The sequence below is a fragment of the Coturnix japonica genome, chromosome 7 (assembly GCF_001577835.2).
Source record: "Coturnix japonica isolate 7356 chromosome 7, Coturnix japonica 2.1, whole genome shotgun sequence".
NCBI lineage: Eukaryota > Metazoa > Chordata > Aves > Galliformes > Phasianidae > Coturnix > Coturnix japonica.
This window is the reverse complement of record NC_029522.1, coordinates 14,841,966-14,856,394: the sequence shown is the minus strand read 5'-3', so window position 1 is coordinate 14,856,394 and position 14,429 is coordinate 14,841,966. Positions and strand designations below refer to the sequence as shown.

General features: G+C 42.7%; 2 protein-coding genes across 6 annotated transcripts in view; both read right to left on the bottom strand.

Moving 5' to 3' along the window:
- The window catches only part of ATF2 (activating transcription factor 2), a 40,314-nt gene extending 31,100 nt beyond the window's left edge, over positions 1 to 9,214 (bottom strand). For 2 of the 4 annotated variants that reach the window (XM_015868428.2, XM_015868431.1), the window contains exons 1-2: positions 9,101 to 9,214; positions 5,626 to 5,668 (exon numbers count right to left, since the gene is read on the bottom strand). The gene's annotated coding sequence lies outside the window, so the exon portion shown is untranslated. Of the gene's footprint in view, positions 1 to 5,625; positions 5,669 to 5,929; positions 6,042 to 8,844; positions 8,960 to 9,100 lie in introns of those variants that run through there. The other 2 variants (XM_015868430.2, XM_015868429.2) reach the window with 2 other exon arrangements.
- A 1,447-nt stretch (positions 9,215 to 10,661) lies between these two features.
- On the bottom strand, positions 10,662 to 13,773 carry ATP5MC3 (ATP synthase membrane subunit c locus 3). Of its 2 annotated transcripts, none has more exons than XM_015868435.1 (5): positions 13,620 to 13,773; positions 13,466 to 13,547; positions 12,566 to 12,643; positions 12,008 to 12,201; positions 10,662 to 10,910 (listed from the first exon to the last, which is right to left on the bottom strand). In XM_015868435.1, the coding sequence occupies exons 2-5, from the start codon at positions 13,502 to 13,504 to the stop codon at positions 10,796 to 10,798; spliced, it is 426 nt and encodes a 141-aa protein (XP_015723921.1). In that variant the 5' UTR covers positions 13,505 to 13,547; positions 13,620 to 13,773; the 3' UTR covers positions 10,662 to 10,795. The 2 variants fall into 2 exon arrangements, with proteins under 2 accessions (XP_015723921.1, XP_015723922.1); XM_015868436.1 differs by having other exon boundaries at positions 12,581 to 12,643.
- Positions 13,774 to 14,429: the final 656 nt, after the last annotated feature.

Here is a 14,429-nt window from a genome sequence, read left to right as displayed (position 1 = left end):
CACAATACCAGTACAAAGAAGTAATACAATTCCTCCAAGTGTCAACAATGCTGCATTAACTTCTTGGAAAAAGTGATCAAGGTAAACCTAATAACCTGTGGACAGCAGGTGTAACTGTCCTTCATCTCATCATTATGAACTGTCTGCTCCTGGACCACTTGGCTGGAAGTTCTGTCAAGTTCGTTGTGGGCTCAGCTACTTTTTATGCTTTTCTGGTTATTGGACCTTAGCACAAGCCTTTCCTTCAGCCTCTTCCCTTCTGGGCTCTAGCAAATCCAAATTAATCCACTGGAGTGGTCACACTCCGACTGTGTTCTGCATTTGGGAAGAACACTTCTGGGTGGGATATGAGAAAGGAGAGCACATTTCTCAACTACCTTCTCACTCAACAGGCAAGGTGGCATCACTCCACTTTGGGAAGAAGGGACATACACGGGATAGAGTCAACCAGTGTTGGACAGCGCACAAGATCTGTATGTGGATGCTGTGACAACAATGACCAGAAATAACGAAAGTTCAGGTACACTGAACATGTAAAAATAAGGCATTGTCTCATCAGAGATAAGTGATGAGCAACTAATCTCATTATTAAAGTTACCTCAATTTAAGTTCAAGTAACAGGAAAAGGAAAAAAAAAAACTAAAGAAAACATCAATGTTGTTAAGTAGCCAGGAGATGACAAGCATTCTTAGCCCCTGTGTGGGTTCCTCCTCCAAAAGAAACACATTCATATTTAAGTATGGATATTTATATAAAGTTTTAAGTACGGATATTTATATAAAGTTCTAACAATTTTAATTCTGACTTCTGCTTGTCTTGATGGATAAATGTCTTTGCGATTAACAATCACAAGCAGAACAAACCCATCTTTCCCCTGTAGAATGGTCAAGAACAGGTGCGAGGCTTCAGAAGGTGCTTAACTATCCTAAGAATACCTGAGAGAGAGGATTCAGTGTCACTTCTAAATATATACATTCAACAGAATGAGGATACTGAGGCTGAGACCACAAGCCAAGAAGAGATGAATGGATGCCAGAAACTTCAGATTCTTTGGCACTAACAACTCAGGGAAGCATTTATGTCCTACAGACAAAATGCCAAAGCGAATTATGGAGAGAGATTGCTCTGCCATTCTTTGCAAGGAATTCATAACCTGTTTCAAGTTTCTGAAGAGGTGAAATACTTATTGAACTGTTACAACTATGAACATGGTACTATCAACATTAAAGAGTATTAACAATGTCATAGGGAAATTTAATATTCATGTCTTAGGCTTCACAATTAAGGTTGTTCTCACCAAAGCCTTAGGTTTCCAACTTTATGTTATCTGGAATTTCAAGAGACACTCAAAGGTCATCCCCCCTGAACACAGAACCTTTTAATCTACATTAAGCAGATTTTATTACAGGTTCCAATTAGCAGGGACAGTCCCCTTTACATCTCAGAAGGAATTAACTTTATTATATCTTTGATCACGAGACAGCACATAGTTAAGTACAACTGCAGTATACACACATACACATATTGTAAACAGAAAAGTTACTTCCATAACAAGAATATTATTTTTTTTTCTAAAAGATGAAGATTTTGATTAACAAAGGGGCATACAAAATACTGTATCTGTTCATATAGTTTACTGTGAGTCTTTGAAAGTGCAAAGATTTGTCACAAAAATCTACTACACCCACACTGCTAGCTTCCCCCCCTCCCCCTTAGGTCATAAGCTTTAAAGCTTACTTTTTTTTCCTGTCCGTCTGCTTACTACTCTTTTAAAGGGTTATTACCAAAATATGCATTTGCGTATTAAGCAGCTACCTGGTTTCACATTTTAGTTTAGGAAGCCTGAAATTCTTGACACCCTACTTATAAAGAAAAAGAAAACCAAGTGGTGCCCTCCTGAATAACTTCACGGAGAAAAGTTGGAGACAAATTCATATTCTGAATTTTCTATTACTTGTCTACAAACTACAAGGCATTCTGAGAGATAATGCCTTCGTAAAAAGATTCCAGCTAACATCTAAGGGAAAAAAAAAAAAAAAAAAAAAAAAAAATATTGAAGTGATAAATTTTTAGAACTTAAAAGAGAAAAGAAGTTCACTCGTCCATTCCAGCGAGACCTTAGACATTATAAATCTAAACAGAAACCGGATCTGACAGGATGGGAAAACAAGGGGCTCACATTCATTAGTCTAGCCACGTCAATAAGGATTGTATTTACCTATTACAGGGACAAACGCAAAGCTCGCACCTAGAGCAAAACTATTCCATGCAACACTGCAGGCTGAGGGCCAAATGATTGTCAAGCAGCTTTAGGGCAGAGCTTGGAACTCCTGGTAGACAACAAACTGAATACAATTCATCAGCAAGTCACTTGTAGCACCAAAAGCTAACAGCATACTGGGCTGAATTAGATAGAGAATAGCAAGCAGATCAAGGGAAGTGACTCTTCTCCTTTATTCGGCATTCAGAGAGCTGCAGCTGGAGTACTGTGTACAATTCTGAGCCCTTAGAAGCAAGAAAGACTACAAAGTCGAAAAGAAAACACTAGGAGCCCCACCAAATCTGAACAGATCCAGATTCTGGGTAGTGTACAACAAAAGAATGAGACTCAACATCCAAACCTGAGCTTTAGAAAACTCAAATAGGGTTTAGAAATGGGCGATAAAGCCTATGGCCCACCACCTGAAACTGTAGGCGCTATGCTAAAACAAACAACAAACAAACAAACCCAACAACAACAAACACAAACAACAACCCCTTGCCTGCCTCCCCTCTTTCTCCCTGAATAGTGAAAGAGTAATCTTACATGCCATCTTGACTAAAATGCTCCCCATACAACACAATGAGAAATAAAGTACATGAACTTTAAACCTAATGGCCAGCGTTGAATTATAGGCACTTTTGTTTGTTAGCCAGGTGACAAGCAAAAAAAACTTGTCACATAGGAAAAAAGAAGATAGCTCTCTAAGTGATTCAACTGGAATTCAAGTCTCCAGCCTCAACTTTAATTCTTCAGATGAACCAAATACTTCAATTAAGTTAATGCTTCCTATAGTCTACTGAAGGACACCATCATTCCACAAGCCTTCCTATGCCGCCTTCTCTCAGAAACATAGAGAAACCTGTAGACTCTCAGTATAATTCTTGGTGAAAAACAGTCTCAGAGATGAATATGGGAACAGCATGAAATAACCTCAGCAAATACACGCAACTTTGCTACTTAAATCCAAATGCAATCCCTCATTTTTGGTGTTCATTTACTCCAGATTTCAACGCAAAGATAAACCAGAATGATGTGAATGCATTTAAACGTCATAAGTCTCATCACTTTCGGAAAGCAAGCAATACAGTAAAATGTACACTTGTAAATAAACACAATTGGTTAAAACGCATCTAATACAAAGCAAAACAAATACAGTAGCATTTACAAATCATTTACTGACACCTAAGGCAGTGTGCTTATTTAAAAAACAAAGGTGTTCCTATGAGATATCAAACCAGCGTTAATCTAATGCCACAAAAATAGCTTCAACAATTATTTGCATTATCTTTTTAATAAGATTTTTAATAAGATTTCTAGTAAATATCTGAAGTACATTTTCAAGAAGCTATTACTACATCCTCTGTGGCTCGCCTGTAAGATACCCTCCTGTAGACAGCTTGTAAAAGACAGGAATCACATAGTTGACCAACACCCTGATGGCTTATTTTAGTGGTAAAGGTTCTTCTGTTTTCTCTCTTAATTCCCCACACAGCAGGAGCATGGAAATCTTAAATGACACCTCAATTCAACATTTTTCAATTAAACATTTAAATAGTTCTTTAAAGTGTATATATGTACATTAACAATCCCTGCAAAAATACCCCCAAATTTACCTATAAAGTCTTATCAGACTTGCTGCTAAAACCTCTCAACGTTACCTAGAATGATGGATACCAGAAGACCCTTATGCCTTAATTTGCTCATCAGCGATGCAAGCTGACCCTGCAGCTTCTTATTCTAAACCCTGTAGCTATAGACTGCTCTCTTGTAATTTCAAAGCTGACACAAACAGCATGACAGAAGACACCCTTAAGTGAATATAGAAGGATAGGACCCTTCTGAAAAGACACAACTAAACACAAACAAAATCTTGAAGGCAAAAAAACCAACAACACTACTTCATCATGTGTAAAGGTGGTAGCAGAGGATGGTTTAAAGGTGGCTAATATAAAGATGTTGACCAAGATGGTGATAAATAGTCAAAGGTTATTAGTAAAGAAAACTCACCAATGTCGATGCCTGGACCGGATAGCTGAGGCAGTCTCCACTGGGGAGCGATCTCCAAGAGATGCTGCCTCAGTGGTGGTCAGCCCTTAAATGAGATCTCAGAGGGTGTGGAGTCGAAGTCCACCCCTTCCGGGAGCACAGCTAGATTACTCTCACCTGTGCTCCCACAGCTGACCCAACACTTGCCTCAGTTAATTAATCAGTGGTTCAAGCTGTGATTTCCCATACATCATGCCACACAGAAAGCAAGAAGAAACGCACATTCCAGCAAGCATCAACCCATTCCTCTACTGGGCAGTCCACAGAGGACAATCTGAGCCTACCAGCTGCTGTAATAGTTGATTAATCTACCACTGCTTGGATGCATTGCAGACCCAAGGTTTGCAGCTTGGGTGACCATTTGCACACGGCTCCATCTCAAGAAACATCTATACATTCTTATTCAGTAAAAAGAGGAAGTGGGATAAAACACAAACTGGGCTTCTGTCAGAAAGCAGAATTACGGCAGCCTGTCAGCATTAAGGCTCTCCTAAGCCTATACCTCATAAAGTGTGCAAGTCAAAGCATCTGAGATGCATTTTTCTACAGATGTTTGCATTTTCTCAAGACTAATCCTGTACACTACACATTTCTTCTTATTCTTTACATTTGATCTGGGAGCATGCCCCTTTTTACTGCACAATCAACTCTGACTGTATATAGTTATTAACTCTTAGTAACCTTTAGTGTAGATCTCATCATAGTACGTAACTGCTTTCAACATTAGGGTTTTAAGATCTCACTTTAAAGCACCTGTAAAAGAAAAGTGAAGCGTAAAAGGGCAAGGGCAAAAATTTTCTTTGATTCACAAGTTCTACTTGAGGCGTGTAACTTCTTCATCTCTTTGTTTGCATTTAAAATCAAGTGGACTGAAGACTGAGCATACCTGCACGTTAAAGAATGACGTTCTCTTAACAGGTACTTGAAGAGCAGAATTTAATTTAACAAAAATTTTAGTAGAGCTGCTTCTTTACATTAAAAAATAAATTAAAAAATAGCTGGTTTTGTTTTCCAAACTTAACCACTCCAAAATTAAAAGAGCTGGCTCTCATGCAACCAAGCAAGTCAATGTGAAACAAAACAAACCAAGGGTACCTCTTATATTTTCAATACTTGATAGCAGCACTGAATTGCATACACTTTAATCATTTCCTGTATTTAATACTAAGTCCTACAGTTCACTACAGGGGCAATCAGACTTGCAAATTCCGCTTTCAGGAGAAACCAGAAGTTTGTGTGTGCAATTTAGCAGTTAGTAAAACAGTAAAATAAAGTCAACATTTGGATTTTAGAATACAAGCCATCACTTCACTTACCTAGAAGGACTGGAACAACTTCTTATTTTTTCTTTTCAGTTTCCTGTATGCAAAAACAAAGAAAAGTGAAGCAGAAGTGGTGTAATTAATATTCACTATTACAGACCGCTTTCAGAAGTGTTCTGACTGCATTTCTGTCATGTCACCACAGAATTTAACATTCCTAAAGAACTGAAAGTGAAAAATGAACAGACTGAAGGAGGAAAAATATGGAAAAATATAAACGTTCCTCCTTAAAAAAGATGTAGAATCACTAGCAAGTAGATTCTGGAAGATAACTATAGGCTGTTTAAAGGATGCAAACCTCAAGAACTGGTCAATAGGAAAACAGGAGCTTCTTCTTCAAAACTGTCACTCTACTGCTTAGAAGAGCAGTTGTTCCACTTCCTCGAAGTCACGCGGTCTCTCTCAGTGTTCTGGGGAGGCAGAAGGCAATGCCTGTTGCATCAAGCTTTCTTCTTTCAAAAGCAGGCCTAATGTTGATGCTGTCAGTGACCTGTCTGTAACTGACGTCTAAGTCAAATAGAGGAAGGTACGGAACTCAATTCAAATAACTAAGAGGGATCTCATCTGGATAAGAGGAAAAATGTGTGAGAAGTGAAGACGATTGACTTAACAATTTCAAATGAGAACAAGAAATCTACTGGCCAGATAGTCACGTGCACAGAAACAAACCAATGAAGTCACTTTGGTTCTGCAGTAGGAGCAAGCTTTTCACATAAGAAGGGACAATTCTGGTAAACCAGGAGCACTGATGGAATAAAAGAAATGTTCCTAGACCCAACAGTTCCAGCTGACTGAATCTGACAGCTCGAATGTCAGCTCCCTGGCTTGGATATTTCTCAGAGGGGCTTGGATTAGTGGAAGCTTATGCAGTGTGAATGCAGCTCTTACAGCAGACAAGTAGAAAGCCAGGGAATCTCAGAGAGCAAATACACAGGATTTCATATTCCTGAGATCTCTCTGTGACTTGTTTAGCAAGATATTAGCTTTTACGCCTTCACCAGCTCAATTACCTAAGTTTGAAAGTTTTATTACTGTCCATCAACCTCAGAGACATTGTAAATCTAGTCTTCTGCAACTTTATTTTCAGCAAATTAAAAATATCTTAAAATTAAAATTAAAAATATCTTAACAAAGGTACTTCATTTTTACAGATCGCATCCTTTGAGTACGTAACTCCATACAATAACCAAGGGTTTGATTTAAAATTCTTAAATATACCAAGGAGTGTGCTACTGAAGCACTCTCAAAGCTCATTAAAACAGAGTGATGTATTTTTTTCCTATAAGCAACAAGGTAAATGGCCACTGGCATTTACCCAGAAATAGAAACACACTGTATTGTTCCCACTAACTTACAAAAGAAAAACTCCAGTCTGAAGTAGAGCTAATAGGAAAGTTCTGAGGTTGAGCTCCTGCTAAGCAGCTACTGACACAAAAATCAATCAGATACAGTATGGCACCAACTTGAAACAAAAATATGAGCATAGTTAAAAAGTATCGACTCATATTTCTACCCCCAGATATATTCAGTGTCTCAGAGTGTACCCTATTGATTTGAAACAAATATACTTAAGTTATGCAGGAGGATACGATAACTTGAAGTCTATTCATTATTACAGAGAGAAGTTAATGCAGCTGAATCATGTTTACTCCTCTAAAACCAGTCTTAAAAAAAAGTTTAACAACAGTTAAATAAAACAGTAAAAGAGGCTTTTAAAAAATTTTAAAAGATAAATGGTGGGGGGAAGAGAAAGAATAGCTGATGAAAGGCATTTTAGGCAGAAGATGGACCCTAATTAATAAGATTAAAAGAACACCATATTTCAGGCTGCTCAATGCTGTCACAGAACCACTAGAGAAGTAGCATGAAAACAAAAATTATTCATAAAGTTATGCAAGATTAACTCAGGACCTGAAAGAACCTTATGTTACACACTGCACAGCTAAGAATCTTCTAGAAAAAGATGTACCAAAAATGTCTGTATTTCTAGAATTGAAGTCAGGATGGAAACATGACTATACAATGAGAAAGATCAAAGACCCAACCAGCTGACTGGGTGTAGGCATGTGCTATCAAGTGTAAAACAAACACACCACCAAGTTCTTTTGTAAGCAGCTTCACCCCATGTTTTTTTGGATGCACTACAAAAAGCAGTTTACGACATTTGTTTTTTTCAATAAGGCTTCAATAAGGGCTTAAAAGAGAACCCAAGTGACTGCCACACTTCACCAGTTCATGCCTCTGAAGTGATGTCTGTAACCAGACTTCCATTAACATCAGCAACTGATGTTTCATTAGCCAACTGAAGACACGTCTACCACAGTGGAAACCAAGGACCATAAAGTTTTTGTAATCCTATAAATCAAAGTTGAACAGAGCATCTAATGCAGGCACAGCAGTCACACAGTGTTAACTTCAGGCACACCTGCTTTTCTCCTTTTTTTCTTTGTAATCAGCTCTATGTGCCTTTACACTCAGCAAGAGCTTGAGAAGAGATTCCCAGCTCTGAGTACAGTGTGACAAGATGACGACAAACACATTCTAAAAGGCAGGAGAGAAAACTGCAGGAGAAAATTCACTTTGCATTAGCTGTTTGCAAAGCAGCGGATGACTCACAATTTCCAGCTGTAGTAGCCTTATATCCTACTATGAAGCAGGTGACTGCATCTTTATTTGAAGGGAAAGGTCATTTCTGGAAGAAACTAGCAAGGAAAAGCAAACAAGTGACATAGGAATGGGTGAGACATAGAAACGCACTGATGGAACCCCCTCCAAACAGAGGGGTGTAGGAAGGCTGCAGCACGAACAAAGCTGCAGCAGCACAACAGCACCTGTACCTCAAACCCACAATCACACAGCACCGAGGGCATGAAATATCCGTGCCTGAAACACCGTGCAATCATCAGCGCCTGAAGGCCCGCGCTGCGCTGCTTGCTTTTAATCCTCTGACAGCTTCGGAGATGTTTCATTAGCACAACCCTGAAGGCACAGGCCGCGGCCCTGCCTGCACAAGAGGCGCTCGCTTCCTCCTCCTCCCCCCCCATACCGCTAAGCCCGAGCGCTGGGCGCAGCCCGAGGGCCTCCGGAGCCACGGATGGACGCGGAGAGGCCTCCTTGGGGCCGGGGCTCAGGCCGAGCCCGGGGCAGCCACCGGAGGCGAGAGAAAAGCCGACGCATCCTCCGCCCCGCCGCCCCCATCCGATCGGCCCGTACCTGCGGCGGCTCCGGCGTCCTCCTGCCCGGCTCTAGGGGCGGCGGGAGCCGCAGGCCGCGGTGGGGGAGGGGGCTGCGGCGGCGCGGAGCCGCGGCGCCATATTACCGCCTCCCGGGAACCCCCGCCTACCCCTCGGCGGGGCCGCTCCCTCCCCTCCGCCCTCGGGGCGCTCCCCGCGGCCCGGAGCCGGGCGCAGCGCGGAGGGCGGAGCCGGCACCTGGCCCGGCAGAGCCGCGCTCCTGTTTACAAACTCACCCGGGAACGCGGGCCGCGCCAAACACGAACGGCCGGGTCCCCCACAGGCTTCCGTCACATCTCGCGAGAACAACGCCGACATCTCCGCGGGACCGGTGGAACGCAGGTCACGTGGCGCAGGGGGGCGGGGACGGCGCCCATTGGGCGATGCCGGCGGGGCGGCTGCGGCTCGTCGTGAGGACGGGAGAGGCCGGGCCGGGTGTGGGGGCGGTACAACACGGGATGGATGATCCGGGCTACGTCCGACGGGACACGGCACGGACACGAATCTTTGGTCCAGCACGGAGCAGGAACAGAGACAGGGAGTCTGTGCGCCCCGGGATCATTCAGGTGTGAACACCCACCTATCATTCAATGTTTCAAAACCCACTTATCAATCATCATTCACCTTATTGTCAATGAGGACATTATTGCCAATGAGGTAGCGAACTCCCTGCGTGCAGGTTTGTTTCTGTGCTTTAGAAGCCCGTGATGTGTCCAACAGTGAGATCCAATTCATCCATACGTGGCATTACTTAACAGCAATTCTGGACTGCGTTCAGCAGTTCTTGAAAAGATGGCTATTTCCATTGAAGAACATACAGAGCAAGTAGCTTCATGCTACGTTCGAGTTAAGCTGAATGAATACCCACGTAGTATTGAAACTCAAAGCGAAGAGTTTACCTGCAGATCACACACATCAGAGCCACCAACCAGTTTCTTCACATACCCGAGGACGGGCTACTTACAGCTCATAGCTCCCTGGATTTAATTCCGTAACAGCAGGAAAGCAAAGCTCATAAACCTGTTTGCTTTCTTCCAAAGGTCAGTTTGTCGTTGTTGAATGATTAGATCTATTATTTAATATTCAAAGCCACCCAACCAATTAGTGCACAGCATTACACAGTACATTGCTGTAAGCGCAGACAGCACCTTAAATGTATTAAGGTTGTTAAAAGATAGAAACCATGAGATGCAAAGCTTGAAGTGCAGCATTTTGTCACTCTTGGATCCTACTGTTTTCCAAACATCAGGTTAATGACAAATCTTTACTATATCAAAAAGCTGGACATTCTCCCATGCCAAGAACACTGTAATTAAGTAAGAGTATAATGTCTATGTGCCATTGGCTTCGGACCAATCTCAACCAGTAGTTAAGTTCAACCTGGAGAACCAAGCAGAAAACTTCTACTAGGATGATCAAAATTAGTAGTGGGACTGATGCAAACAGCTTCCTTATCACTGCTGGAGAATTGTTAAGCTTATTGTACCGTGAGATGCCAAAACTCTGTGTGCCAGCTAATCTAGTGGGGAGGACAACACAAAACTGTGCAGAGAAACAGCTCTGGATAAATGTGAAATAGGTAAAGGAACAAGGCCAGAAGTACAACTTCTCACACTTGGTCAGTGCATCCTTTGATTTTCCTAGGATTAATCATACTGATTTTATCAAGCAAGTGACACTGCCACAAATATTATATGCTTGACTTGAAGTTATTGTTTAAAGGGTCCTACATATACGTCATTACCACAAAATAAAGTCATAACTTTATAAGAAAGATAAAAAATGCAAGGAACAGGATGACAGTTAAAGTTGTTTATCTTTAATGAAATGACTTTGGAAATAGCATCAATTTCCATGACACCAACATTTTGGGAGTCCCATAAAAGATGCAGGATTACATTCCAATGCCAATATTACAGGCAGATCTCCTTTCACATGGCAAATAGGATCAAGAAAGCAACCATCAGACAGAAGAGACCCATAGCTTCAGACAGGGCGAATCCCAGGATAGCATAGGAGAACAGCTGCTGCTTCAGAGAAGGATTTCTAAAAGAAAGTAAAGGTACAAGATCTTTTTATCTTTAAGAAGTTTTTCATACCCAGCTTAATGTTTTTGACAGATGTAGAACCTCATACTTCCCCTTACACAGATTCTGTAACAGGAAATTCAGTAATTCCAAGCATAAGCTTTTTATAAGCAAGGACTTCATGGAAAAGAAGTGACTTTGTTATTAAGGTTCAACTCAAGTTATGCAGAATATATATTTTCCAAACAAATATAGCTTTTACGACTACATTCAGCCTTTGCATTTACTTTCCTGCCATATGGGAACTTCTAGCACTACTAATAGTAAGTTTACTTTATATCCTTGACATTACAACTATATTCTAAGGAAGCTGAAAACATTAAAAAGCTCAAAGAAAAATCCAGGAACTGAAACCATCCAAATGAAAAATAATAAGTATGAAGCAGTTTGTTATTTAAAAAAAGAAAAAACAGAACAAAAACACAAAATCCACAGTGCATTATCCCAGGATGAGGGGAGGACTCTTCAGCACAGCAGTATGTAGTAACAGTCCACAAACTTTTACTAACACACTCATTACAAAAGAGGAGACATTTGTTTTGTATTAAAAGCCGCTTATGTTTCTTCAAATCAAAGCTGAACTTCCTTGTCTACAGTAGGGTTTGTTAAAAAGCCTTTATTAAGCCAAAAGACATAGGTCTTAACTGCTACAAAGAAAAACTAAGTAAGTATTTATTAATGTCTGCCTTACACAGTTCCTCTTTAAGATGTCTCCCTTCTTCTAGGAAAGAATCTAGACTAGATTATTAATTCAGTTCTGGAACTGAACGCTGGAACACTGAACTTCAGTGACAAAAGCACTGACCAAGACTAACAATCTCTTTCCTTTCATGTCTCTTCATGCAGACAGTATCAAGTTCTAAATCTAACCACAGAGCCATCCTGTTGAACATACTGCAGCTTCACACTATTCCATTTAGCCACGTTTAGCACTAGTAATTATTAACAGAATCTATTATACCTCCATCATCTTTACTACAATTTAGCTTAACTGGGAACACTGCATCAAGGTACAACTGCATGTAATTCAACACTTGTATGAGAGAGATCGATTACCTGGCGTAGCCAATGATTAGACTACCGAAGACTGTTCCAATACCAGCACCAGATCCAGCCACACCTACTGTGGCAGCACCAGCACCAATGAATTTGGCAGCAGTGTCAATGTCCCTGCTGATAGCACTAGTCTGGAATTCTCTAAGTGCTAGTTGGGAGACAGTGTTTTGGGCCCCATTAAGTGTGGATTTGCCCTAAGGAAACAAGACATGAAAAAATAAGACATTATATTCAGACAGATACTATTTCCATGATATAGCACTATTTCATAGCTGCAAAAGTTGCATTAGAAACAGAATCTAATTACTCTTGCAAGTGACCAGACTACAGGAGTTAAAGACTTCAGAATGTTACTTGTTCACCTGAAAGCAATGAATATAAAATGCAAAGGACTTTTCTTGAGTGAAACAGCAGAACAGCAACTAGTATTATTAAAGGGTTGATTTAAAGCAAGCTTCAGAGCAGAGATATTCATGTTAGTATAAGTGAACTCCAGGTTGAGAACATTTAGGCTCACCAAGTAATTTAGGAAGATACAGAATTTTGTTTATAAGGTACCTCTCCAGTCCTGACCTCTGGCCTAGAAAACACAGATGCTGAAACTGGTCTGTACAAGATTCTTGATCCAGCGCGGATCTGGAAGAGGAGAAAAAAAGTTAAAAAGAATACTTAGTTACAGCTGTCCTCATAGAATCATCTTTAAGTCATTAAGACAATTATCTGGTAAAGCATTTGCCTTACCAGAATGACAACCATCTTTGCACAGCCAGATGTACAGAAGAACACACAACCAAATTCTGCATGCAATTTGCTAGCACTGTTTTCCAAAGCCATTACAGTGAATAGCATTCAGCGAGCCTGTGCATGCGGTACACCGACAGCAAAGCGACCGAATCAGTGACCACATAAAAGCCAACCAGACCGGCAGGCAGCAATTTACGTTTTAATAAACGCCACCAAAATCAATTTCCGAGCCGCTAAACGCACAGACGCGGCCCAGACCGGGAAATGCCGCGAGGCGCAAATGAATGAATGCTGTCTCGTCAGAGGCCTGCGCGTGCCCTTGGGCTGCCAGCACTCTAAGGTCACAGCGGCCCTCGCACAAAGCGCTTCCAGCAGGGAGAGCCCTGCCCGCGGACACGTTCCGCAGCGCCAAAGGACAACGTGAAGGAGAAGAGCCCCTCGGCTCCCAAGGGCAAGAAGCCCAACCCCGCGCGGGCCGGGCCTCGGCCTGGAGTTTGACCTAGAGTAGCGCTCCGGGCCCGGCAGCGCCGCAGCCCCCCCTCCGCGCCCCTCACCTCGGCCCAGGGCCCCACCAAGGATGCGGGAAGGAGAGCGCAGCCCCGAACCCCCTCCCCGCCTCGCTCCGGGGGGACCCGCCCGGCTCGGGCACCCCACGGCGGTGCCGGCGGCGGGGGGCAGCGAACCCGCCCGTACAGCTGGGGGCCACCCACTCACCAGGGCGGGCGAAGCGGCGAGCTTGGCGCAGGCGAACATCTTGGCGGGCGGGCGGCGTCCCCGGGGCCACGATCCGGAGTCTCTGCGGGGAGAGCGAAACGGTGAGCGGGCCGCGGCGGCCGCGATGGGGACGGATGGGACGGGCGGCGCTCACCCTGTGCGGCTGCCGCTCCTTCGGGCTCACGGGCCGGGCGGGGCTGTGCGCACGCGCGGCGGGACCGGCGGCGGGAGCCCGGATGCGGCGCGGCGGAAGAGGAGGGAGCGGCGCCAAGGTCACTTTGTGCCGACGCCATTGGCGGCGGAGGGGGGCGCGGGCCCCTGTCAGACCGACCTTTCCTTAGGACACGCCCCCCGCCCTCTCTGTGTCCCCCCGTGTTTCAGCATGGAGTATCTCACACCTCTCCCACTCACTGTTGTGTGGTTGACTCTTATCAGTCACAACTAACAGATAACTGGAGCAATAGCTTGTGGGATGAAGCTATATAGAGCAGAATTAATATGCTGTGGGATATTTAACACGTCTTGGCTCTGGAAAGAAGGAATTAAGCCATTATTCTAAGGCTCTGCTTTAAGTAGAATTTCTCTTGGTAGCATGCTGTTGAGATCTGTTTGCTTTATTGATTGTAGTTCACAAATCTTGCCATAAGCAGTGCTGGAAGTTTTAATTGCTGACTTGGCTGGATTGGAAGTGGTGTTACACAGGAAAGCAGACAGTAGAAATTTGTTTATTTTTTCCTTTCTTTTCATCACAGTAAAGTTCTCTTTAACACAGGAAAGGGAAAATCTGCCTCTTGAGTGACCTTTGTACCCCAGAGTACTTACCCAAGCTATTTTTTTGCTTAGATTTGTTTTCATTTAGTCTCAACAGTTCTGTTCAGTGAAGAGCTGAAGGCAATTAATAGCATAGGACCAATCGAGGCTATAGAGAATTTTGCTCAACCATTCATTGAATGCTGGAGTCCTA

Coding starts and splice junctions, on each gene's coding strand:
- ATP5MC3 (XM_015868435.1), bottom strand. CDS start 13,504: ATGTTCGCCTGCGCCAAGCTCGCCGCTTCGCCCGCCCTG. Junction 12,202..12,565: donor CAGAGGTCAGGACTGGAGAG/GTACCTTATAAA, acceptor TTGTTTCCTTAG/GGCAAATCCACACTTAATGG. Junction 10,911..12,007: donor CTAATCATTGGCTACGCCAG/GTAATCGATCTC, acceptor ACTTTCTTTTAG/AAATCCTTCTCTGAAGCAGC.